The sequence below is a fragment of the Marmota monax genome, unplaced genomic scaffold (genome assembly GCF_021218885.2).
Source record: "Marmota monax isolate L192 unplaced genomic scaffold, Marmota_monax_Labrador192_F-V1.1 WCK01_AAM20220418_F8-fsc00049, whole genome shotgun sequence".
Lineage (NCBI taxonomy): Eukaryota > Metazoa > Chordata > Mammalia > Rodentia > Sciuridae > Marmota > Marmota monax.
The window spans coordinates 484,685-512,283 of record NW_026694221.1 but is presented as its reverse complement, the minus strand read 5'-3'; the positions used below and the strand labels follow the sequence as shown (position 1 = coordinate 512,283).

At 31.6% G+C, this 27,599-nt stretch overlaps 1 protein-coding gene across 2 annotated transcripts in view; it reads right to left on the bottom strand.

Annotated features, from left to right (window-relative positions):
- The window catches only part of Dach1 (dachshund family transcription factor 1), a 398,616-nt gene that overhangs the window by 214,006 nt on the left and 157,011 nt on the right, over positions 1-27,599 (bottom strand). For both annotated transcript variants that reach the window (XM_046466459.1, XM_046466460.1), the window contains exon 2: positions 18,916-19,031. In XM_046466459.1, the coding sequence (XP_046322415.1) occupies positions 18,916-19,031 (116 nt within the window). The remainder of the gene's footprint in view (positions 1-18,915; positions 19,032-27,599) is intronic.

The following is a 27,599-nucleotide window of genomic DNA, read 5'->3' as shown; positions in this document are numbered from 1 at the left end:
TAATGTTAGAAGGGTCATAATTATATACAAGGGTTCTGAACGTATAGCATGTTGATATTTCAGATCTGACATATAAAGTATTCGTGTACATTTTGAGGTTTAACCATTTAAAATATTTTTAGTAACAATTTGAAGAAAACACAAAACCACTCTATTTTCAGTAGGAATAGGGTAAGAAAATGTACTGAGATTATGAGACAGCAATGGCTCCTAAAATGCATAAACTGGGAAGAGCAGAGGTATGGAGTCATGGATTTAAATTCTCACTCTGACCTTTTCTGGGTTTGAAGGGCAGACTGGATTCTAAATTTCCCCAATGTGCAAGAGGGTTTTGTCATGTACCACCAATGTTGTTTAGTGATAATATGATATGATATAAGAAAGCTTAAAGTAAAAGTTCGGACTTTAAATGCATCTCTAAATTATTTTCTATTATATGTGTAAGTTGCTATTGTTATGTGGGGTTGCATTAGCAACTACAGCAACTCTTTTATGTCCTTAGCCTCTGTGATTATTTACAATAGAAATTACCATAAAGGAAAACAGAGAAATCAGTCTAGCTGATATGGAAGAAATAATAACAGATTCACAGTTTGTCATTGTCAAGTTTTCAATCATAACATTATATTCAAGTACAGATGTCCAATAGTGATGATGATAATTAAGACAGAAGATCATTATAAAATAGAATTCAAACATGGAAAGGCAAAAAGAATTTTTCTCTAAATTATTTTTTCTTAGTTGTTTATCAGTCTGAAGTTCACACTAGTTCATACAAAACAAATATATATATATATATATATATATATATATATATATATATATATATATATATAGAGAGAGAGAGAGAGAGAGAGAGAGAGAGAGAGAGAGATAATAATGTAAGGACCCATAAGAATAACTTTAGTTTTTCTACATTGTTTTATCTTTAGGAAATATAAATTTAATCACTAGAAAATATCCCAAATAGTAAAATACATTTTTTGGAATCTTTCAAATTTAATTTTCCATTAAGTAAAATGTATTGTTTTTATTCTTTTGTTTCTTAGAGCTGTCAAGGGACAAGTTAAATATCAAGAGAGATATATTATTAGTTAATAATATTATATTATTATATTTTATTATTATATATTATAAGTTAATAAATATTATACTTAATATTATCCTGAAATATTAAAGCATTTTCCATACAATAGAATGATTCATAGAATACTGCTCAATATCAACATTCATGTATGTAATCAGACAAATATTTGTAAAATTGATGTAATCAAATGTGTGTATTTCAGTTTCAACCAACTGTTTCTATATAATATCCAAAAGAAATATAAACTCAGTAGATTGTTAAAAGTAAAATATTAAATGAAAAGTTTTAGGGAAATAATGACCCCTTAATTTTTTTTTTCCCTAGGCATATTGAATCATAAATTTAATAATTGGAAATATTTCCTCAATGTAAAAGAAAAATCCCTCCACAACACAAATAGTCAAGATATCATTTAGGATATTTCAAAGCAGAGTGGTCCTCAAAGTTTCTTGGTGGGCTAACATTTGGGATTCCCTCCCATGTCTCTTTCTCTCATGAGTGACACTCATTTGTCCAGTCCTGCCTTATGGAACAATCAAGAATTAATCCATATTCTTCATTAAATATCCAAACACAGTGATTGGTCCTTCCCCAGAGCCTCATGTCTTCTCTAAATATCCTCCTTTCCTTCTTTCAACCAATCTTAATTAAAACAACTTCCAGTTCTGATGACCCAATGTGGACAGATTGTTTTCTGTCATGAGCCCTCAAGACATAATAAACATAAATGGACAAGTCAAGTAAATCTGTTGCCAAAACAGTGTAATATATAGAGCTCTTTAACACCCACATAACTTCTCAAGTTTAAAATAGACTTAAGTGTAGTCTCACCAAATTGGTAATTGTACACTGAAAAGCTTACTTAGGTGGAACATAGCAATTATGGTTGTTAAAAGGTTACAAAGTAAAATAAATTGATGAATTCATGTTTGCTTTTTTTAAAAAAAATCATGAACAAAATAATAACCATCAGTAGATACAATACTGCTGATAAGCATGCAGGGTTCTTGCATAGAGATTTAGAAGACAGCATTGGCAATCAGGTTAACCATCTTAAGCAAGATAAATCAGTGCCCAAACTCTTTATCTGTAAAATGGAAACCATAATAATTACCCAAAGATATCTTATCTGGATTAAGTGAGATAATATATGGAAAAGGATTTAGTAACTGAAATATAAGTAATCCAAATAGCAGTAAAGGCAGAAATTACTAACAATCTAATAATCTGAAAACTACGCATTCATTAATCAGCCAGTGATTGTCTTGATTCTTCAAGCATTCGTATTACATTATTTAAATGTAATATTTTTCACAAATATTATTAAAAATTTACTTTTATATACTTGTTCCCCAAAATGAATTTTTGAATCAAAGCATGCCTATTTTAAGCCAATGTAAAATACTGGTTTTCACCTGATGACAACAATCATTCCTTTAATTCCCAGTTTTCTCTTCCCCTTTAGAAAACAAATAGTGCTTTTGTATAACTGACTTGGTACTTGCCACTTTGTACCTTCAATGACAGTTTACTGAGGGGCAATGTTATTCATCTTTGTAACTCATGATATTTGTTGAATAAATAAATGACTTATAAGGTGTGTATTTCTCAAATGACTTTTGAAATAGTTATGAGTATATTTCATGATAATAAATACAACAAATATAACAAATATTTGTTTCAGATTACCTGCAGCAATAAGATATTATATTTAATGGCTATCAATTCTTTACTTATGTGGAGATTAAGGGCATGTATGTTGTGTGTGCGTAGGGGTTTGTACTTTTTCAATTGAGAGAAATATTTATGAAAAGTAGATAGGAGGAATTTTAATCAGAAACAGCAGAAACAATAATTAAATAACATCAATCAGCCGTCTTAACTTTATTTCTCTAAACAGGCCTCAGCCTTGGCTAAACACAAGTTTCATTAACAACCTTGACATTTAAATTTTCTAATAAAACTCAAGAAGAAGAAAAGGAAGAAGAAGAGAAGAAAGCCAAAGAACTAGACTGAGAGGACAGATAACTCAAGTTTGGAAAGTTCAGCCTGTGTTCACATGAACTACATTCATAGATCCTTAGTGCAGCATTTATATGCCTTCTGGTTAAGGGGTTTATGGAGAAAGGATTCAAGGATTGACAATTAAACAAAATGCTATGGAAAAATGTATATAGCGAAACTCAGGCTCAGAAATGTAAGGGAATCACATGTCACATAAATACCTAGTGGTTGAAGTAAATCAAAGGCTCTCTTAAAAAGAAACCAGTTTTATAAATTTCCAACTACAAGATTCTAGCTCTTCTAGGCTCTTTGACATAATTTGCATGTCCATCTCATCTAATAATATGGCTATACAGATTACTGAAGTACAATATGTAAAGTTCTTTAACACTCAAGTAATTTTTTTCAAATTTAAAAATGATTTCAGTGAACCACCAACTGACAACAGTATGTTGAGGCCTTATCCCCAGATGTAAAATCTTAGTTCAGCTGAAAATACCAAATGCTATTGTAAAATATTCTCCTGTGTGAAGTAGATTGGTGAATACATGTCAAAAAATATCATGATCAAACCTGGCATTTTTGTTGACAGACTTTGTAGTGAGGCCAAAGGTGTAATTAGGCCAGAAAATTACTTTCTCACCACTAGAATTGTTCCCTTCAGGTCTTGAGTTATCAGTCCAGAAAATTTCATTAAACACTAAATTCACTTTAAGACAACTGTCAAAATTAAGCAGAGGTGAGTCAAGTCAAGGTCCTCATATTTAAATCTCTCATTTGGGTTTAGAGATACCATACAAAATAAAAAAGCTACAGGTTAACTTTTGTATCAAGACCAAACTTCCTGTGAATTTCAGAAACAGCATGTTTCGTTAAAAAACAGAACAATGCAGAATGATAAAATAAACGTAAAATTTTTATTTAATAGCCCTAAATGGTTAGAATAATTTCTATTTCCTGTTTATTGAGATCTTGATGTGAAAATGGCAAAAATTATACTATTACTATAGATAAAATACAAACAGGAATAATAGTAATTATAAAATTTGAATTCATCATATTTGAAATAATTGAGAGATTATTTAAATAATCTTTAAAATTATTTGAATAATCTTTAAAATAATTGAGAGATGACTGTAGTATATTTATGAATTACTTATTTACCACACTTGAAAAATCAACGAATATGGGATATTCTGGTTTGAATTTCATAGGAGAACAAGAATTCAGCATTAACAAAGAAAAAGGAAATATATATTAAATGATAATAGTATTGTGCTTTTTACCTTTCAAAATGTTATAAAAATAGCATAAAATTAAATATTTGAAATATAGCCTCAACTGTTTTGCAAATTATATCAAATGGTGTAGTGTTTGACATAGAGAAGTGAATGTTATTACTATAATTCTTAGAGACAAGATGCCTACACTGAATTGCCCTTGCCAACTGTTACATTGTTTCCACCAGGTAATGCATCCATTGCACAAATAAAAATAACAGAGATTTACTATAAATGAGCAATACAGCAAACGAAGGCAACAAGAGTGAATGATTAATAAAAGTTAATAAATTAATTTTCAATCATTTAGAGTAAAATAGTGTGCTTGGGACTTACAGGTAAAATGATTCTAAGCTTAACTATTCATAAAATTCAGAAGTAACTCTAATAACATTAAACATTTGTTAGTCAATTAGCACTATATCATTCTGCAAAGTACAACATAAAAATATTAAATATGCTATTGCATAAATACTCAATATAGTGATAAGTTAGAATTAAAGTTCAAACAAAACAGTTTTTTAATATTAAGAAATTAAGCATGGTCATGAATTTTGAAAACTGTAATTTCTAACTTATTTTTCAATATCCTTTTCTTACCCTATACCAAATAGCTCTCAAATTATGATGCTGAACATCTCAACTCTTAAAAATGTAACTATTTTGAAGTAATCCTTTCTACCAGTATTAAAAAGAGGAATAGAATATTGTCAAGGAAATATCATAAGGTAGGCCAGTAACTAGAATGCCTTCAACACAAGAATTTAACTTTTCTGTTTAATATGTGAAATTGTACTGTAAAGTTTTATATTAAGATTAAGCAAATTAAAGATAATTTGAAATTTTCTATTAAAATTTGACTTTATTCTGAAGAGAAATCTTTATTTTAATTCTTCTCGAAATATAATTGTTACCAAAAAGATTAATGGATTCCTCAGAAATAGTATGGATGGTATAATGAAAACAAGATTTATTTTTGTTCACCCCTAAGCAATGCCCAATTGTGCCTTTGCTTCAACTGAAACAAGTTATTTAAATTTCATGTGCCAATATATTCATCTGTACAATAGAATTAATAATATTTCCTTCATAGTTGTCATGTGAAATAAATTATGTGTTAGCTATTTGCTAAGTTTTTACAATGTGGTGGTTGCTCAATAAGTGTTTTCACTGTCCCCTTTTTAATGAATTTATTAACAATGTTTTAAATAGAAACTATTCTAGCAACTGATGATCAAGTAGTGAAAAATATGAACAGATTAATGCCATATATAAAAGTAATTGAAATTAATCAATAAAATGTTCATGGATCTAATAAGATGTTTTGTTACTAGCTACTATATAGAATATACATAGACAATGTCTCAGTAAATAATCATCAGAAGTGCAAGAATGTCTATAAAAGGTACTTGTATTTTGAAGCAGATTTTAAATATCTTTCATTTGCAAAAGTATTATTTTTTGTATGGCCATAGGTCTACAAAACCACATGATGAAGACTGTAAATTTGAATAAGCTGTTTTAAAAGTATTTTTAAAGTTCCCTTTAAGTGAACTTATTGGGTTTCCAAATATGTTACCTAAGAAATGCTAAATTATTAAGGAGATACAAAATCGGTTCAAAGTGTATTGATCATTAATGAAAAGATGACATAAAATATAACAAAAGAATGAAGAACCCAGCACGCTAATAGATGTGCCACTTCCGGAGTAAAATTAAGTGAGATTAAGTAAAAACTGAGGTAGCTGCTGAGGGCAAAGTCTACCTATGAACTTTTTTTCCTATAGGATAGGAATAAAAAAAAAATATTTACACATAAAAGACTATAATAAGGTATTTTCACAATATTTTTTAAAGAGAAACTGGAGAAAATTCAGCAGCACACAATTCTTTCTACAGCTGAAATCTCACCTTATATGGTTCTGAATTGACATATAAATTTAACATGGACAGATACCAGTAGTCTTATTTAATTAAATCCTTAAATTTAACACATTAATGGATAGGAACCCCAGATACAATATTCCTTGAATTCACACCAAGAACAACAGTGATCTAGGCAGAATTGGCTGGATGGACAACCAATACATTCAAGGAAAAAAAATGATTACTGTTGAGAAGATGGGGTGGAATGCTAATGGGATTCCTGATGCTGACCATTTTCATGATCAATTTAAAAAAATCAAAGAAGCAACTTCCCCCTCTTATTAAAATAACAATACTGGCATTTGGGGAAAAGTGAATATTTCTAAAATGTCTGCATTCCAATAGTTCTCTCGAATTGATACATACAGTATTTTATTATAGATGATTGATGTGGAGCTCACTATAATTTCAAAAATTCATAGAATATTATTATGTCATGAAATTCATGCCGAGAAAGCAATTGCCATTATAAATCAAAAAGACAACTCATATGGACAGGTCATATGGTAACGGGTTCTCCTTGGAATGGTATCCTTAAATTTAATTTATTCAATAAGTAACTTAAAGGTTAGGTATGCTGAGATGAATCTCATGCTCAAGTAACTTCAAAATATCATTATACTGTATTATTAAGAGGTTAATTTTCTTGGAATTTAGAGATACTTGCATTTATATTCATTTAAATCAACATGGTTCAATGTAATTCTACTTAAACATTTTCACCCTAATATAATTCCTAGAGGGATTTTATTAAGCAATATAAGATAATAGGGAATACAAAGGGCATTTTACTGCTTTAATAGATGAATGAGTTATCCAAATAGAAGGACAGGTTTTGAAAACCTTTACAATATTACATTTCACATTTAGAAAACAAATGTTTTAATAAGATAAAAAAGAGCTCCAAAAATTGACTTCTAAGGAATAATGCTTTAATAGAGGAATTAAACACTTTATTGACTTTAGTATTGAATATTTTGTATGTTTAAAGAAAATCTTAATAATACAGCATTACATTTCTAAGTCTAATCCACAATAGTAACTTATATTTACATAGCCCTTTAGAATAAATAAAGTGTTAACATTCCCTTTAATCCTTATAACTGAATATTGTGTTTCCTTAAGTCAAATCCTCACATCCCAGGAAGCAAACTGAGATAATTAGAAAATATATATTTAGAAAAATAGTCCCTCCACAATAATCGCATTTCTTAAATGAATACTAATGGGAATACATTTTATCTGAATTGAATGATATTCTACCAACGGATATGATATAAAACACATTTCAATTAATTAAATATGAATCATAAAATTCTCTATATAATGATCAAAAAGTAATAATTGACATGAAAAGAGGATTTTATCAGGAGAAAAATATTTTATTTGTGCCAAAGGCGAGATGCAAAACCAATTTAAAAGAGATAAGGAAATGATTACAACCTGATGCCATAAGTATGGGGAAGAAACCATTATTTCTAGAACTGATGTGTTCAAACAGAGAGATAAATAACCTTTATTCTATTTGGAACATGGTGAAAAATCTGTTTTGAAAATTATCCTAATAAAACTCAAAATCATATACTTTGCTCTATAACACTTTGAAAAATGCTTTCGGATACATTAGCTCATTTTGTTCTTCACAAATTCCTATCAAGCAGGCAATAAGGCAGATGCTAAGAATGATTATAAATGAAGAAGATATTTCAGAAGGTAACTTGAAGCAGGAAAGTAATAAATTAAAATCAGAACATTTGAATCGACTAGTACATAATAGTGAAACTTTGGACAAGACTCTTAGCATTTTCTCCTCTTCTCTAAAACGATGTTTTCGGGTATCAGTACTCATCTGTGATGACTGAATAAGTGAGGCCAAATAATAATACTCAAGGTCACTTAGCTAGTAACTGATAAGGAAAAGCACAAAAGCCAAACCATTCACTTCCATGTTAGGAGATATGTCATAATACCATGCTGTTTGAAAAACAGTGTCCTTTGAAGAGATGAGTCATAACCTACTCATTGTATTCTAAAATTAACAATAAAAATATGATGATCTTCTCTAGGAATTGTGTTTGTGTAACTTTCATTAAAGTATGAAATAACATAAAGATCTTCAAATAGTTGAGTCTACTGGGTATATTTTTAGCCATATATCAACAAGTGAATATAATAAAAAGCTCTCAAGTTGATTATACTGACTACTTCCTTAATGAAGTGCAAAAGTGTTAGTGTAATCTGATTCAATTTATTGAATTAGGTTACAGTTTTATCATTTTGAAAACCAGCTTCATTGTTTACTTTACAATATGTCAACTCATTTCCAACAATTAAATAGCTTAGCAAACAGATGTAATCAATTGAAAGCAATCTCCATCTTTAGGGCTTAGTTCCATTTATAATGTGCACACTTCTGAAAACAATATATGACAGATTGAACATGTATTATAATGGTAGTAGTGATACTTCATACCAAGGAAGTTTATTTGCCCCATGAATACAAGTTTGTAGAAAGAATAGAGTGTCATTATGTCCTGAAAAGTAAAACGTGATAACCAAAATTTAGTGCTAACTTCCTCTACTAGGAGTATCTATAGAGTACTTCTGAGTAACTGGCTAAACTAAGCCATTTTATGCCAAAGCTATACATTTAAAAATACTAGTAATTTTATTTTTAAATCAAATGAAGTTGGTTTGAACACAGATAGCCAGTTGTAATAATCAATGACACAGAAATCAGCCTATTCAATTACAATGATTTACCTTAGTTTAGTTCCATTGTTTGCAAAACTTTATTATAGATTATGTCATTTGACATTCACCACAAGTTAAGAATGATTTTGAGACTTAAAAAAAAAAACCTTTTATGGTGAAGAAAATAATGAATGAAAAAGTTCAAATGGCTCAATTCTACATTTCAGAAGTGATGTGACTAAAAGATTCCTATCTATGACTTTCAGGGATTAACCCCTCTTTTGGAACTTTATATTTTTTATCCTGGAGAGTCAAATCAAAATAATTTATAATAAAGTTCAAGTTCTTTCATTTAAATCCCTTTAAGGTTGTATGTCATTCTGTTATTATTTCTGATGATGTTTATTGGTTTAAATAGTGCTGTTTTTCCCACTCCCAGCTCTAAATCCTATCACAGCTATAAGTATTCCTTTATATTATATTTAATGGTGCCATTTGTTCCTATTAACTTCGATATTATGTATGTACTCTTTCAGGAGTACTTATGAAGAAAGAAGGGAAGTGGGGCTGTTGCAGGGAGGGTTTTCAAGTTTCTTTCAATGGGGAAAAAAAGGGTTAGCTTACTATAGTTACATTTTCACCCATGAGATAAACATTCCATTCATGAAAAGCAGGGTAGAAAAAAAGAGGATAATTGCTTAAAAATACGAAGCATTCATCTCAAAAATAAGTTTTAAAAACTGTCCAAAAGAAACATGAATTGATACTCCCCCACCAAAAAAATACTATCAAAAACAACCCTGAAAAAATATAAAATAAACCCTTAAAATAGTTTTACCTAGAAAGTTCCCTTGTTGAATATGGAAAAAAAAATCCAAATAAAATAGAAGCATCAAATTTATAATTAAAAGGGAACACAATGGTACTTTCCAACCTGTATCTCTCTTAATATAAAATAATTTTCAAATTTCCCTAAGAATAGTGATTATTGAGAAGGGAAACGATGGCTGATAGGGAGGGAGAGATTTGACTTATTTTTATAGATTATGGGTGAGAAGTTGTTTGTCATAATTTTTATATTTATTTTTATAGAATAGAGTGTATGTGGTATAAAATAGTGTTTTTAAGTTAAATATAAAATTATGGCAAACAACTTTTCACCCCAGTTTTCTCTTAAACATTCCTATCAGAAGGACTGATTCAGAGTTTATTGGTAATACATTCTACTCTCAGACCATTCTCTATGAAACAAGATCCTTTTCTGGTTGTTGTTTTGCTTTGTTTTTGGTGTGGAATAGACTCAAGGCCTTGCACATGATGAGCAGGTGCTCTGACTTGAGCCACTACCCCCCAACCTAAGGGTGTATATGAGTCTATGAGTATATGACTCTATGCTGTCATGTGCATTCAGACTTTCTATAAATCTTCTTCATACTAAGCATCATCATTTCCAAATCCATATCATCTAGACTACTGTCTTAGGACTCACCAATTTGTCAATGTCCTACTAAAAATTGTATTGCCATGACTAGATAAAAAGTCTAGATCCCATCTGAAATACAGTTTTAAATGGCATTGCTGTATCCATTTATATGGATTTCATATTCCTATGCATTAAACAAGGTTTATATTAGCACTTTCCAAAGTTCTAATACAGTGTCAGTTTATATGATTACAGATCCAAATGAAATGCTTCAAGGTTTTTCATGAAGAATATTTTCAAATCCATTCTTAAGGTCATCCACAATTTTGGCAATGAATGTATTAGGACACTAATTCAAAGTTTTATTAATATTATGATCTTTTGCCCTTTGGTGATTTCTCTAGAAATTTTTGTTTCTGTCAATCATTTCAATTAGCAATCTACTTCTTTACAAAAGGCAGACTAAAGTTGTTAAACTTATCCTTAATAAGTTTATATTTATAATTAAAAGGGAACACAATGGTACTTTCCAACCTGTATCTCTCTTAATGTAAAATAATTTTCAAATTTCCCTAAGAATAGTGATTATTGAGAAGGGAAACGATGGCTGATAGGGAGGGAGAGATTTGACTTATTTTTATAGATTATGGGTGAGAAGTTGTTTGTCATAATTTTTATATTTATTTTTATAGAATAGAGTGTATGTGGTATAAAACAGTATTTTTAAGTTAAATATAAAATTATGGCAAACAACTTTTCACCCCAGTTTTCTCTTAAACATTCCTATCAGAAGGACTGATTCAGAGTTTATTGGTAATACATTTTACTCTCAGACCATTCTCTATGAAACAAGATCCTTTTCTGGTTGTTGTTTTGCTTTGTTTTTGGTGTGGAATAGACTCAAGGCCTTGCACATGATGAGCAGGTGCTCTGACTTGAGCTACTACTCCCCCAACCTAAGGGTGTATATGAATATCAGAATGTTTAAGAGAAAAGACTAAATATATCCTTAAAAAGTATGGAGAGAGCAAAAAGACCTTCCAATGTGGTTTGGTTCAATCCTTAACAACAAGCTTAAAACACAATATTAAGGGAAGTAGTTGAAGCTCTGAAGTTTGTTTCAGAGTAGAGGGGCTATCAAAGATAGAGAATAAACAAATACTGTTGTTCTTGTTTTGTACAACTTTTGTTTTACAATATTCTTAGGAATTTTTAAAATGCATCTATAGCAATATTTGCCTGAATGAACAATATTTGCATTTCTTACTTCTCTAGGGAGGGAACGGAGATAATAACAGCACCTCCTACTGGTGGAAAAATTACAGGGAGTCATAAAAGAACATGCAAACATTGTGTAACCAAGGGATTAGAACACCATCTAAGAATCTCACACACAAAAAAAGTGGATAGTCTACAGAGTTCCAGCCAGTGTAATATCCACTGTCATAATCAGAAGTTGACTCTGAAAATTTGATTTGCTTTTCTAATGTAAATAAACTCCTCTTGTCAAAGAAGCTATCATATTACCAAAAAGGAAGCAAACAATACCTTGCAATTAGACAATTAAAGACATTAGCAACTTCATTACTGCAAATCTACTGAGAGAAAAGTGTAAGCAAATTATAATTTTTAGTGCAGTTCAGTACAGGCATATGAGATTACAGAACTCAACAGAAATTTGGAAGAGAGAAATGAATTAGGAAAGAAAGGACTGTAATTTTCTTCTAAATTAAGTAGATGAGAGGCCTGTCCAGAAGTCTAGTAATATGTGGTTATTTAATTAAATTTAAAAATAACAGATCTTTGCTCTAAGAGCTTAGGAAAAAGGATTTTTATGAATTTCTATGCTAGTAACAGACACAGGGCATATTGTGATTAGGCTGTAGGACTTGATTACAGTCTATAATACATATAAAAATAGAAGTAAATATATTTGTTATGTACTTATATTTGGTTAAATTTAGAGTTCTATATATTCATATATATAGAAAATTAGTTTTAAATAAAGATAGTATGGCTAAAATTAGAATTCTAATCCTTAAAGATTATTTAATATAATATGAATATAGCAATATAAATACTATATTTTATAAACATATATATTTAGAAATTACAAAGACTAATATTATGCCATGTTATTTCTGTAAATACTGCTTCTCTAGAACATCAATCTAGAGTTATAAAATTTACCAACTGTTAATGATAGTACATAAAGTAGCCATTACAACCTATGAACAACCAAATAATGCCTTTCATATACTAAGTAACTTCCATCAGGCCCTAGAATCTAAACTTTTAATCTGAAGCCTTAATAGGACTTGAGAAGCTACATTAACACACCACTGTTGAAATTTTTAACTATGAGGCATAATTCCTCTCAGAAATCTTTCACTAAGTATTTATTAGCCATAATCATTGAACAAATATTTATTTTGGGTATCCACTCCTTGTCAGGCAATATTCTAAGCACTGGGATTCCACAGTGAACAAAATTGACCAAAACATCACAGAGGTTACATTTGTGTACATATCCCCAATGACCACATTTGGGCCTCTCCCAATATCTGATGCAGAGACTTGCTGGGTGTGGAAGGTTGATAATTGCCCTTGAGTTGTGTTCCACATCTTAATCCAGGGAACCTGGGAATGCCACTTGAGGTGAAGAAGGCAGGGGAGGTGTTTGTTTTTGTTTTTATTTTTTCAAATGTGATCATGTTGAGAATCTTGAGATGAAGGGATTATCCTGTATTGGGCAACATACCCTAAATAGAATCACAAGTATCCTTACAAAAGAGAGGCAGAGAAATTTTAGATAAATGCATACCAAGAAGATAGCATGACTACAGAGACAGAAATTGGAGCGAGGTTTCCACACACTGAGCAATGCCAGTAGTCACCCAAAACTTAAACAGCCAAAGAATGGATTCTCCCCTGGAACCTCCAGACAGGGCGTGGTGGCCTATGGTTACCATGATTTCTGCCTGATGGTACTGATTTAGGACTTCTGGTCTCCAAAACTATGAGATAATAATTTCTGTTGATCTGCTACCAACCTTGTGGTAATTTGTTAAAGCAGCTATAAGAAAATAACAGAGTGTCAAAACAAGTTTTAAAACTTAATAAGGTTCATGATCAAGTCTGTTATTTAGGCTGGCTTTCCATAAAGGAAAAAAAGAAGATTTATTTATTTTTCTCTTCAAAAACTACTGAAAGGCAACATGTATTATATAAGGGATCAGTTAAATGTGCTATCCTCAAAACATCTGCTGATAAAACCTCACAAATATTCCCCATATATAAATGTAAAAAACATTTATAACATGCTATATTAACATAATGGTTTAAATAGTTTACATCGTACTTACTCTTTGAATAAGGCATTCAGTAGATTATGTTTAATTTATTAGTGGAGATGATCAATCCATTTGTGGCCATTTTACTTGTATATCTTTCTGTTTTCCTTACTTGTAAGTCCCCCCATGGAATACAATACATTTATTATAATAAATTTATCAACATACAAGGCACAGTTCCAAACTATGAATTATCTCCTGAGAAAATACTGTGATTAAGGCATTGAAAATATTACAAATGCTGATATTACAAAGGGTAGCTTGGATGTTGTTGTTGGTAACTAATATTTAGGGGGAAAATAAAGAACATAATATTTGAAAATACATTTTGTATCAACATTCCATATGCAAATACATTTCTTTCAATTTTGTTTTAAATAAGAATTTTTGGGGGCTGGAGATACAGCTCAGTTGGTTGAGTGCTTGCCTTGTATACAAAAGGCCCTGGGTTCAATCCCTGGCATCACACACACACACACACACACACACACACACACAGAGAGAGAGAGAGAGAGAGAGAGAGAGAGAGAGAAACTGTTTCAATGGGATTAACTTTGGATTAATATTTTCCTGGTCATGTATTTTTTCAAAAATGATAAATTTGCAAGGAATAAATTTTGCCTTAGCGGTATAATGTATATGTGCACACAGTGGCTTTCTTTCCTCTGAATGCATATTGGGTATATATATACAAATTAACTGTGAGAGAAAAGAAATGCCCAAGAAGCAAAACTATAAATCATTCATTTGATAAGAGTATTTGAAATAAATAGGTATTGGATAACTTTTCTTTTAATGTCAAATGCAAGTACTTGACTCAGTAGGTAACTTCTTAATACTAATAGGAAATTTGTATTTCAAACCCAGTTTGTATTCTGACCTAAAGATAAAAATCAGGAAGTTGGCCAAAACTCTATCCAAATTGCACTGCTGGCACAAGAAGGGAGCATTCTGAATTCCTAAATACCCTTTCCTTAATTGTAAATATTCATGATTCTATAAAAATCAAGAATGTTATTGGAGTTCTATTGTAAAAAGGAATTTATTGCATCAGGGCTCAGTGGCACAAGTCTGTAATCTCAGCAGCTCACAAGAGGATCTCAAGTTCAAAGCCAGCTTCAGCAAAAGTGGGGCACTAAGCAACTCAGTGAGACCCTGTCTCTAAATAAAATACAAAATAGGTCTAGGGATGTAGCTTAGCAGTAGAGTGCCCCTAAGTTCAATTCCAGGGGCCAAAAAAACAAGGAATTTATTTAAAACCAGTGTTTATTATAAAAAATGATTTAAGACAAGTGCTCAGTCAAAATAAATGTGGCGACCTCTGCAGGAGGCAGTGCTACAAAGAGGCTTCACGATTTTTCTTTCTTTCTTTTTTTTTTTTTTTTTTTTCATTAACTTCAACTTTCGGTTGCTGTGGCATCTAGTGACAATCATAACTTTTGGAAATTACCATCTGCCCACAACCACTTCTAAGGTTACATAGAAGTCTGCTTAAGCAAACAAAATAAGAAAAACTCCATAAGTAATCTCACAGTTCTTTGTTTTGTTCTGTTTGCTTTTTGCCTTCTTTATTATAAATATCTAAATATATAATTTTAAGAAAGGAAAATGACTTTTAAAACAAATATATAATGATAGTCTTTTTTGCCTGAGAAAACAAACACTTCCAGGAGTTATGACAAATTCCAATGTTCAACTTTTGAAAATTAAAAAAAAATGGGCATGACTAGGAATAAATAAATGGATATTTATGAACTTGTTGAAATTCACAGGACTGAATTAAGCAACTTAAAAGGTAAATTTACACCATTTTATTCTTTTAAATTGCTACCACCATGAGAAATACAAACATACAAGTCAATGTTCATAAAGTAGGCTACAATTTAAATTTTGGGATTTGAAATCTGGGGGGATTTCTGTTTGTATCTTTTCTTTTAATCTTGATATTTACATTATATCTCTTCAATTGTTTTGCCAGTTTTAATAATGCAAAGTACATGTCTTTTATTTATTTATGGTGATAGACATTGAACAGAGGTCCTCATGCATGCTAGGCAAGGGCTATACCACTAAGCTGGAACCTCAACCCCCAAATCCACATCTTCTAAAGATAAGAAATAACTGTAATTCTTTGTAAAAAAAAAAAAAGTCCTCTCCCTACCCACCCACCCCACCAAAGGCCTTATGCCTGCTAGGCAAATGCTCTGCTAAACTAAATCCCCAAATTAGAAGCAATTTTTTAAAATTCAAACTCAGTGTAAAAAACTTGTATATACATTATCAAACAGGTTGCTCAATGTCAAGAATAGAGAAATATAGAATTATCACTTTTTTTTTTAATAACACACTTGCCTTTCTCAGGGAAATAAAGAAAATACATCATTTTTAAAAGAGAAGTAGCAAATACAAAGTCCTGGGATATGAAAGCTTATATATTCATATTGAATACCACACCCCCAATACAAAAAGTAGTTCCTTGGAGAAAGGTGTGAGGCATGGATGGATGATAAGGCTCACATGCAGCAATCATAACCTATACAAAAATACATAATGCCTTCTATGTTCTTATCTCCATTAGCCTCTAGAATCTAAATTCAAACTACATTCCAAGGCCATTAGATATCCAGTTAATAAAATAGTGAATATCTTTCCCAGTATATGAAGTCATTATTCCGTATTTTCCAAAATTGAAACTGCTCCATCTAGAAAGATTTTATGTAAAAAGGGAAATTATACTGAATATATTATGATAAGACCATTTGAGTACAACACTCACACTATGGCAACCTCACTCCTTTGGACCACTTTCTAAAAGAGGAAAGTGAGTGAGTCAGGGAGTAGTGAGCTCACAAACCCAAAGCCATTCAATGGGCTCTAGAGAGCACTGAACTCTTCAAGATCCCCTTTCCAACTCAGGGGACTCTCCTCAGGAGCCTCCATTTCCTCATTTCTTCTCTAGAATATGACTGCTTAAGGTCTTTTTCAATATAATGCTTGATAATCTTGACAGAAGTCCTGTTTTGGTGGTTCACAGCACATTAGAAAGAACAAAGATACAAAAACCTATCTCAGAAGAATAGCAGAGCAACTGAAATTAAAAAAAAATGATGCTGCTTCTAAAATTAAGAATCAATGATGAGTCAAGCTGAAACTATCTTCAGCATCTTTGTTCAGCCAAAAAAGTGTGTAATGTATTTTAGGAAGAAATTTTTCAAAATTAATTTAATATTTTGTTTTGGGGGCATATGAACTTCTTTTATTTAGAAACTTTACTTCCTTCAGAGATACTGGATGCTGTTAATTGTGTGAGGTATTGGTACATTTAGATTTTGACGGCATCCTTTTTTTCATTGTTGCTTTAGTAATAAAGTTTTTATTGTCTTCACCATGAAAGATTAAATATTGGAAGACAATTTGGAATTAGATCTTTCCTATTCAAATGAATGTAGTGTAGAATATATTTTTTCCCTTCAGAGAACTGTGATTAAGTAACTTTTGAGAATCAATGTAGTTTACCAAATCCAGAAAAATAATCATAAAACAGCCATGAAAAAATCCCAAACAAACAAAAAATAGTTCATTTAAAATTAATTATGTCCAAAACTCAGATCTTTCTCCTTTTACACTTGAGTTTTTCAACTACAAAATATATGAAAAGTTAACTGGTACAAAAGACTTTCCTATGTAGAACCAAAAATCTAAATTCTTAAAGGAGGAAATTTTATTATTTAATTAACTATAAGCAGTCAAAGCTAAGTAATCTGCTTCCAGTTCCTTTTCCAAATCCCAAGTTAGAAATGAGAAATTTCAAATCACAATTAGAAATCAGAATTTCATGCAGTAGAATTCAGTTACTTGAGAAACATGCTTAACTAAATGGAAATGGTTACACCTGTCTTGTAATTGGGAAGTTTTCAACTGTTGACTTCATTATTTTATATCTCAATTTTCATCCACAAAATTAGCACAAAAGTCAAATTTTTATGGAAATTTCAATTATTTGCTATTAAAAATCCTTCAGTGCATTGAAAATGTATTAAATATATACATTGAAACTCAGCTAATGTCTGATAAATATCCATAAAGGTCAATGAAATCTTCACATATTGTAACAAAAGTAAAGGTATATTAGAGATAGTCATTGACTTCAAGGAACTTTGACCCAAATACGGAATTTGAAATCAGATAACCCAAGATTATATTAAGCCACAGAAAAAAGACAAATGTTACAATGAAAAAGAAAATATTGATAGAAGAACTCAGAGATGAAAGGAAATCTTTCTTTTCCACTTGCCAGATTTGTATTATATAGATTGTGTTACATGACATTTATATGTCTCTCTCCATATGAAACTCCCATGACTCTGAGAATTAATATAAATATTATGTCATATAATAATATCATCATTCTTTTAATTTGCTTAGGATGTGGCTGATTTCCTGATGAAAACTGCCAATGGACAAATATATAAGTAAACAAAAGAATTAATGAATACATTCATTTGTTGACAATCATTTGTTGAACATCAAATGATTAATTTTTGCTGCACTACCTTATTCAAGTTCTTTATAGCATAGATTTTATGTGGTCAAGACTATTTTTTACTTATATATTTTCAAAATTCTAAAAATAAACTTCCTTTAAATGAATCTAAGAGAAATTTATTTGAGAAAAATAGCAGATATTTCTATTGGACATAGTCATTGTCTGCTGTTAAAATGTATGCCTCTCATTTCTGGGTTCTTACAGAATGAGAATTAAGTATAGAATTGAATCGAGAGGCCTAGGTTTGAGTAACCATGGAAAGCTATCAGTTCATTGACCTTGAGAAAGTCACTGATGCTCTCTGAGCTTCTATTCTTTAACAAGAAAATAGGAACAATTATTTGCTTTTTGATATTTGTAGGAGGATTAATTAAAGCAACTTCTAACCCTGTGCTCAATTAAGTTTCTTTCATTTTATTTTAAAGAAAGAAATGGTGGTGATTAAAAAGCAATTTTGAATAAACTGCTAGCAGTAATGTTATTGTAGTGTGCACAAAAATATAATCGATGCATGAATGTACCAGTGTAAAAACAAGTATGTATACAATCTATGGAATTGGCTAATTTTTAATATTTTTGGCATTAATAAGTAGTACTCTTACCTGTTGGTGGAATTATTCCAGGAGACATGAGGCCAGGGACAGAATGTGGCATGATATGAGAGTTCTCTGGGGAGGTGACACTTTGAGTCCTCTTAGGAGGCCTTCCAGGTCTAGAACTGAAACAAACAAACAAAAAATTTTACAATTAAGCTGTTGTCTTACACATCATTTCAAAGTTGTTTCAAGTGGTAACATGGACTGTAAATAAATTTGTTTCAAGGACGGTTGCTTTTGCAGTTAGATGTAATAGACTTCCATCACTAATTAGATTACATGCTGAATTCATTTTCCTCATTGAAGATCAGCCACTCCTGATGCATAATTCATAGCCTGCACCTCGTTACCTGCTTCTTCATATTAATATCTATACACAGTTTGAATTGCCTCGTTTGCATATGCTAAAGTTCTGCATGCAGCCTTCAGCACGAAAATTATGCACTAACTTGTAATAATTATTACAGTCAGCCTGCTATTGATTTATGAGACTTTTAAAAACCAAATATGTGTAGTACTTGTAATGAATGCTATTTTAAGGTTCTTCAGGAAATTAAAAGGCAATGGCTGCCTAAGGAAATGTTCTGCTTGTTTGATTTAATACTACAGTTAGCTGGGAGGTGGAATGAAAGAGTGATTCAGACCTATAGCACATTTTTTCGATGATATGTTTTATTACTTCGCACTGCTAGCCTGATATCTAGATGATAAATGACAATACATATCTAATGTGTGAAAAGGTCTTGCAATTTCTTTATTTTTTGTCATTTAAAAGATAAGTCAAGTTATCATTTAACCCTTATTTTATTTAAGTGAACAACCCCACTAAGTTACCTTATTTTTAATATACTAAAATATATTGGAAAGGGTTGGAGTTATTTGTAGGACATCATTGAGAAATTGTCAATGGAGCATTTTACTTCTGTTTTTAGATAAATAAAAATGTTGTGCTTATGTTTTAGCAGTAGTTGTCTTTTACATGCCCATTGTACAAGATTCATTTTAAAATTATCAAATCAGAGGTTGAAAAGGAGACAAATCTTAGCTGATCTTACATATAAATAACACCAAGGATATAAATTAGCAAATTTTGAACAAACATTCTTATCACTATATTTCTACCTTTTTGCTTCTGTATTATGAATGTATTTTTATGAAATGTTCTTCCATAATTTATTTGGCTGGTATACACCTAGATATATCGAAAATGTCAGATATATCTTTCATAAGTAAGTATTTCTGTGTTTGCCTCAGCTGAGTCCCCTTGACTCATCAGAAGTTTCAAAGATCCTTTCTCTTATTTTATTATGTAGTATATGTGGTCATTAAACAAACAATCACTAAATAAATACCTGTTGTTTTTAAAGCAGTTACACTATGGAGGATAATTTGAGGGATGAGTTGTTAGTCTTCAGGAGCTTATACTCTTGCCAAGTGCATAAATAACTACGATGCAAATTGTAATAGGCTAAGTCTCATAAGGAAGTTTCAACCCACCTCTTCATTGGAACATAGGTTGATATCGATGTTCAGGGAAGAAAGATGGCAGTGGAAGCATTAGAAGAAAATTCCTAAGTATGACTTAGATGTGGAGAAGAAAAGAATGGGCGAAAAGTATACTACACTGAAAAGAATAAAAATAATATAAATATAGGATTGGATAAGGTTGTTTCAAATGAACTGAAACGTGTCAGGTAGCAAAAAGACTGAGACTGTTAAACTTATTGCAGGGGTCAGATCCTGGAGGGATTTGGGAAAACAGCAGGGAGATTGTTTGCAAGCTTGTCTGTTTTGTTAAGCAATAGGGATACTTTCCGGCTTTTTGTTCTGAAGTATCTCCCTAGCTAAGTCTTCTTATTCTTCATTATTACTCCTCATCCTTGGTTGGCTTTTAACTCTTGATATTTGCCTAGGATCAATCAACATCCCTCTAATAGTCTCCATTCTCTCTGAATGATCTCTTCTATTGTCATCACTTAGATGCTAAAGACTAATGGCTAAATATACATCTACAGCCCAGATCTTCCTCCTGGGATTCAGACAGATTGATGCCTATCTAGTAAACATCCCTGCTTAGATGTTCTATAATAATCTAAGACTCAGCTTGTCCAAATCTGAACTCAGCATGTGCCCCATTAAAATCTATTCCACTTTCCCTGGTTCAGCAAAATGGTACCTAATTGACTAAACCAAAAATCCAGGACTCAGCTCTGTCTTTTCCTTCTCTTACTCACTCAAATATCATCTCTATGAAGGCATTGTTTTAAATCTGCTTTCTTTCCTTTGCCCCCACTCTTGTCTTCCAAATCAAACACTCATTTATTAGTTGAGCTACTATTAAAGGTTTCCAAGTCTATTAAACTCTTCCAAGACCTACCTCCAACTTTGTCCCACTGTACAGCATAGAGTCAAGACAACTCTCCATACTGATTTCAGAGGATTTTTCTAAAATGTAGATTTGACTATGTTTTACATTCGATTAAAGATATCAATTGTTTCTTATTGGATTCATACTCCTCAGTGTGGAACCAGGCCCCTACTACTTGGCCCTTGCCTACTTTTCCAGGTCTGTCCTTCTATTCCTATATTTATGGCTTAAATTTGGCCCTACCACATTTACATTTCTTAAGAGTTTCTTGAGTGCTTTGGTCCTCTATTACTCTATCTTCATTAATTGTTGCTTCCTTTGTCAACCTTTCTACACCAACCCATCCTCATCTTCATCTTACTTAGCTTAACCTTAATTATTCTTCTTACTAACAATATCAAGTTTGGGTATTCTTTTAAGACATTGTGATAGTTCACAGCTTATGGTGAGCAACACTTATAATTCTTTCTGCACTGCTTGCAAGTAACATATTTATCTGTTTTGCTACCAAGATTATATGGCAGACTGCATAAAATGATGCCTTTGTGTCCTTAAAACTAAGAATGACACCTAGCTCATTATATTTGTTTAAATAAATTTTAACCTATTTATGAAGCCATTTCTCCCCAAATTCCTTAAGCATCTCACCTTATCAATTCCAGTGATCAAAAACTTCCAAGATATAAAAAGTAATGCACAAAGTTTGAAATTCCAAGTCTAAACATAATGCTAAATATACATCTCAAGTCCAGAGAAAAGGGAGAGGAATGGGAGATCTCTATCAAGATGCCAGAGAGCAGATAGAAAATGCAGAGGAAGTTAAAAAAAATTAAATTTTTAGTCCTTTAGCTTGTTTTAAAGAAAATGAAACCTTGCAGGAGTGCTTTATTATTCTGGCCACAGGAGTTGTCCTCACAGCTTTCACTTTGGAAGGAGAAGTCAGGCTCCTAAATAGGAACACTTTAACTCATGCTGTGATTAGAACAGGCCCAGTGGGCTCCTTTCACCACAGATTTCTGCTGCCCAATCTATCACATTGCCTCAAATTCCACCAATAGAGATTTACTGCTTTCAGACTCAAAGCTTGAAGTTCTTTTAAAACCTTCCATTAAAATGCAAATACCCTTGGTGGTGGTAACACCCTAAAGCCATCAACAGACACCCAACTGGGGATTACTTTACAATTAGGTGAGAGTGCAGTAGTGCAATACCGACATGAAGAACAGAAGGGGCCAAAAGAAAAGACTTGGGAAGACAAGTCAAACCACTTACCCTTTTGTCTAAAGCATAAGACCATTGGGAACTTCCCTGAGAGTTATACAAAACTTCTCAGTTGAGGGGAAGCAGAAAAATTTATTTGTTGATAAGACCTCATTCCTGTTGTCATTCCTTCATGACCTACCATTAGGTCCCCTGATTAGCAGACTTGGTTTTCTTTCGATATTACAATTTTGCTAACTTCTAGAGGGCCACTACTTCCCACAAGACTCTAAGGAAGATAACTTAATTGTAAAACACTTGAGGGCTAGGGCTGTGGCTCAGTGGTAGAATGCTTGCCTAGCATGCATGGGGCACTGGGTTTGGTCCTCAACACCACCTAAAAATAAAATAAAGGTGTTGTGTCTATCTACAACTAAAATAGAAAATATTTTTAAAAAATAAAATAAAATAAAACACTCGAATATTCAAATTCCTTTCAATAGAGTTTTAGGGATTTTCCAAGAGAATCAATCTATTCATCTTCCTATCTATCTATCCAACCATCCATCCATCCATCCATCTATAGTACTGTGCTCAGAAGCACATATTTTATTGTCTGTTCAGATTTAACTATAATACTGGCTCTATCGGTTTATTAGAAGGTATACCCTTAGTCAAGTTACTCACCTTTTCTGACTATCTAATTAAATAAGGGCTTTTGGAGAAAACTAGTATGTTTTGTTGGAAATCAGTAATTCTATGAAAGAAAAGCTAAAATACTAACCGAAAAGAGGAAGTGAAATAATTTGCAAAAGTATTTAGAATGATCAATTGTCTCAAGAGCAGCCACACTATAGTGACCCACTTCTGTCCCAGAAGATCAGTCCCAGTTCTAGCCAAACAGAAGATCTCACTTAAATCATTACCCTCAGTAGCTTGAATAAAATCACAACTTCAGACTTTTGTCCTTGTCAGCCTCCTTCCCACAGTAGCCACAGTTCTTCCTTTAGTATTTTCAACCAAATGCATTACAAGAGGACTATAGTTTAGGAATGCCCAAATCCATACTTCATATCCAAAGCACTTAGAGACTCACCCAGGCACACCATCCCCTGCAGTCCTGAACAAAAAAAAAGGTTTCTTTTTCAGACAGATGCCTCTGGGTGGTCTTCTTTCCTTAGTTTACACCACTAAATCAATCTCATACTAATTTTTATCTCTCTGTTTCTCTCCCATGACTGTGTAAGGTTAGCCAACACTTTCTAGTCTATTTATTATGTTTATTCAAAGTGAAGTAAAAAATCCAACTTAAAAAAAGAAAACAAAAGTGATGTGAATTAATAAAAAGCTAAACCTATTGAAGGAATGAAAGGCATTTTAACTGTTGAAGGGAGGGTACTTTCAGATTTTTTTTAATCCTCAAGCTTCTGCATAGACATCACCTCCTACTAATCTCTTTAGTAGTTTTTGAGAAATTAAGTTCAACTTTTTCCCTGATAAAAGAAGCAAAGAAACAAGTAAAATCCAGAAAGAGACTGTGATGACTATAAATTAGGAAATGTGGAAGTAGTTTATCAGTAGAATTTTTTGATTCAAATCCCACCTGTCTCCATTCAATCCTTCATTCATTCACTTATCCAAGAGAAAAGAGCTACTATACACAAGCTCTGAGCCAGACATGAGGACTGTAAGAAATAAAGACACAGCTTGTGTGTGTGTGTGTGTGTGTGTGTGTGTGTGTGTGTGTGGTAGAAGATAAAATGAAATGGCGTGTGGGGTATCACAGAAAATTCATGGGAGCAAATGAGCATTGGGTGAGTCCTGGAACACAAATAAGTACTTAGAAATGAAAGTACCTTGGTAAACTAATCTACAAGAGTTCATTTGCCCTCTCAAATCTGTTCACCCCAGAAAAACTCTGATTCTGTCATATTCTACGCTTTTTTCTTGTAAATTGGTTTTATAGAACCAAGATAAATGAGAACTTTTTACATATGTGTGTTTATATTAAATATGTTCATATGTCTATAAATAATTTGTTTTGTATTGGAAAGTTACAGTCCGCTAAGTGATTTGCATATCCACTTGGACTTACAGGTCATGCAGGAAGACTGATGATTATGGGTTTATGATAATATGGGGAAATATTTATATTCTAAGTAAAGTGAAAAAGCAAGTTACAAACCTGAATCTATAGACAAATTATAGTGCAAGAGAGAGAGAAAAAAAAATCAAATAAAGCAAGTAATAAATACATAGAGAAAAAAGAGTGAAACATACTAAAATATTAAGAGTGATTATCTCTGGATGAAGAATTATGTTTTTTTCTATATCTGAATATTTCAATTTCTCTGTCAGAAGAATATGTTTTAAATTTTTTAAAAACAAACATAAAAGTAAAGCTTCAATACTCCAATTATATTTTTTAGGGAATTCACTGTGGACAAACTGTGATCCTGGATATATTTCATCAGTATCTACATAGTTAAACTCAGATAATTTGTTCTCTATTTTTTTTAATTCATTTGAGTTCTAAAATATCTTACAAGGAGAGAAATGAATTACAGTAGATGGAGTAGAGAGAGAATATGGGAGGGGAGGGGAGGGGGGATAGTAGAGGATAGGAAAGGTAGCAGAATACAACAATTACTAATATGGCATTATGTAAAAATGTGGATGTGTAACCGATGTGATTCTGCAATCTGTATTTGGGGTAAAAATGGGAGTTCATAACCCACTTGAATCTAATGTATGAAATACGATATGTCAAGAGCTTTGTAATGTTTTGAACAACCAATAAAAAAATAAAATATCTTCTGAAAAAAGATATTATATGGAAAACAATTATCCTTGCAAGAATTATAAAATCTGTCTAAAGATTAAAAGTACAGATAATCATTGATATCTCCCAGATTAAATCAACCTTAGGAAGTAGATCCATCAACTTTGCAAAGGACTTTCTAAGATTAATGTGTGTGTACCTGTATTTCATGAAAGAGGCAGTTGATTTATAATCTCTGGTTTATAAATGCATGGTTGTCCCCTAGACTTCGTTAACTGGTTAGTAGAATTTTTTTTTTTTTTTAATTTGAGTTTTCTAAAAGACAACCATCTGCACACTCTAGATGTTGTGTGATTAGCATTTTTTTTCCTTTGCTTTGAAGTTTTGTTTGGTTTGTTTTGGGGGTTTTGTTGTTGGTTTTTCTCAGAGCTGGTAAAGTTTGGAATTGATACTATTTTGAAATGATAACAAAGGTGAGCACTTTCTCAATCTCACTCCACACATTTGTTTGGTCCTTTTGCAATCTCGATCTTGGAGGGTGTGAGTGTAAATCTCCCCATGCCTACTTCTCAGTACAAATAAACTAGGAATTAACTCATCTAAGAGGTGACTTTCTACAGTGACCAAAATACAGTGTTCCATGGGGACAGAAACTTAAATATCCCCAGGGAACAACACATGGAGGGCACCTTCAGCTCATGGCTCTTGAGTACAAATCACAGAACCCTCTCAACTATTTACATGGCAGGTAATTCAATTCATTAACTGGACAAATACTTACATAGATATACGAAATAAAATTGTTCTGTGGGAAAATATATTTTAATAAAATTTTTCTTGTGTTTAAATTAATAATTTTGGAATTACCCAATCAAACCTAGTAATCATAAGCATGTTTTCAGGAAGAACTTGACAAATTCCCAAAGTTTTAGTATTTTGTTTTGTGAGGCAAGTTCTCAGAGCTTGCACTTTGTTGATATGTATAACAAATCTCCAGGAATGTGGTAAAGCAAATATTTACTAAACTGAATTCACCATGAAACCTGTTATTTCCAGTGAGTGTGCTTATTTAGAGACTGATGCTTTAAATGTATACTACAATATATATTCCGATTATGTATATCCCTGATCCCTAAATATTATGGAACCATTTTCTGTATGTCACAGGGCACATGAGAATTGTCATTTGAGAATTATTGTCCAGGAAACAAAAAAATACAATTTACATATTCTACTGGATGCCAAAATATGGATTTTTACCCTATATTCCCTCAGCAAGGATTTCTGGGAATTTTAGTTACAGTTACCTGTTAATATCATTGCATACACAGTTGAGCGAATTTTGTGGTGTAAGTTGAATCCTGGGCAATTTTAGAAATAACTAGGTCAAAGGAAACATTTGTAAAGGAGGGAGTCATTTGACCTGAAATATTTTGATTCTCAAGTAGAAGAAACACCAGCATTGATACTCAAAAATACAATGCTAACATCGATAAACTGACACTGTAACTAGCAAAAACAAAAATAGTTGAAATTAGCAACTCTCATGAGAAAGAATCCTCATTTTCTGTGACCTCAAAACTCACACTGTGTAGACGTGAAGTAATAGAGGAAAATTACTTAGTACAAAAATCAGTTTCCAAAACCAAAGACAAAATACCAGAAGTTTCCAGTTCAGTTAAAGCTACTAAACATTGAATTAAGAATAACCCCATATAAGGATTAAAACATATTGTACTATAACTAAACCATTCTTAAGCATTGTATGTTGTGTTGACAATTAGTGACAGCCAAAAACACTAGTGTACCTTTCTCATAGATTACACACTTAGGATAATCTAACCCTTTAAGCTTATAAATCTGCCCCTCCCTTTTTAAAATTCATTCAGGAAGGCCAAGTAGTTTCTTTTAAATCCGTTAAATATATCAGTTATGTTAATATTAGAATTGATACATTAATCTTAGCTTAAGGAGCCTTAACTTTAGTGAATATTGTTTTGAACTTAATCTTTATCAAATAAAAGGTCTTGATAGTTTCTTGCCTCAATTTGGGTCAATGGTAAATGATCCTTTTAAAAGTACACAAAATTATTTATCTGTAAAAAAAATGTATTTCATCTATATTTTTAAGACTAAAAGTAATTTAATGAAATTTAAAATTTTAATTAAGAAAACATTAAAAATGTAATACTGTTTATTTTTATATACCTGTGGCATATATTATATATCCATATACATAATATTGCTCCCAGAGTGCAGCTGTTTGCAAATTTCACATAGGGACATGTTTGTCTAGACAAATCTTGTGGTTTGAATATAAGGGATCCCAGAAAAGCTCAT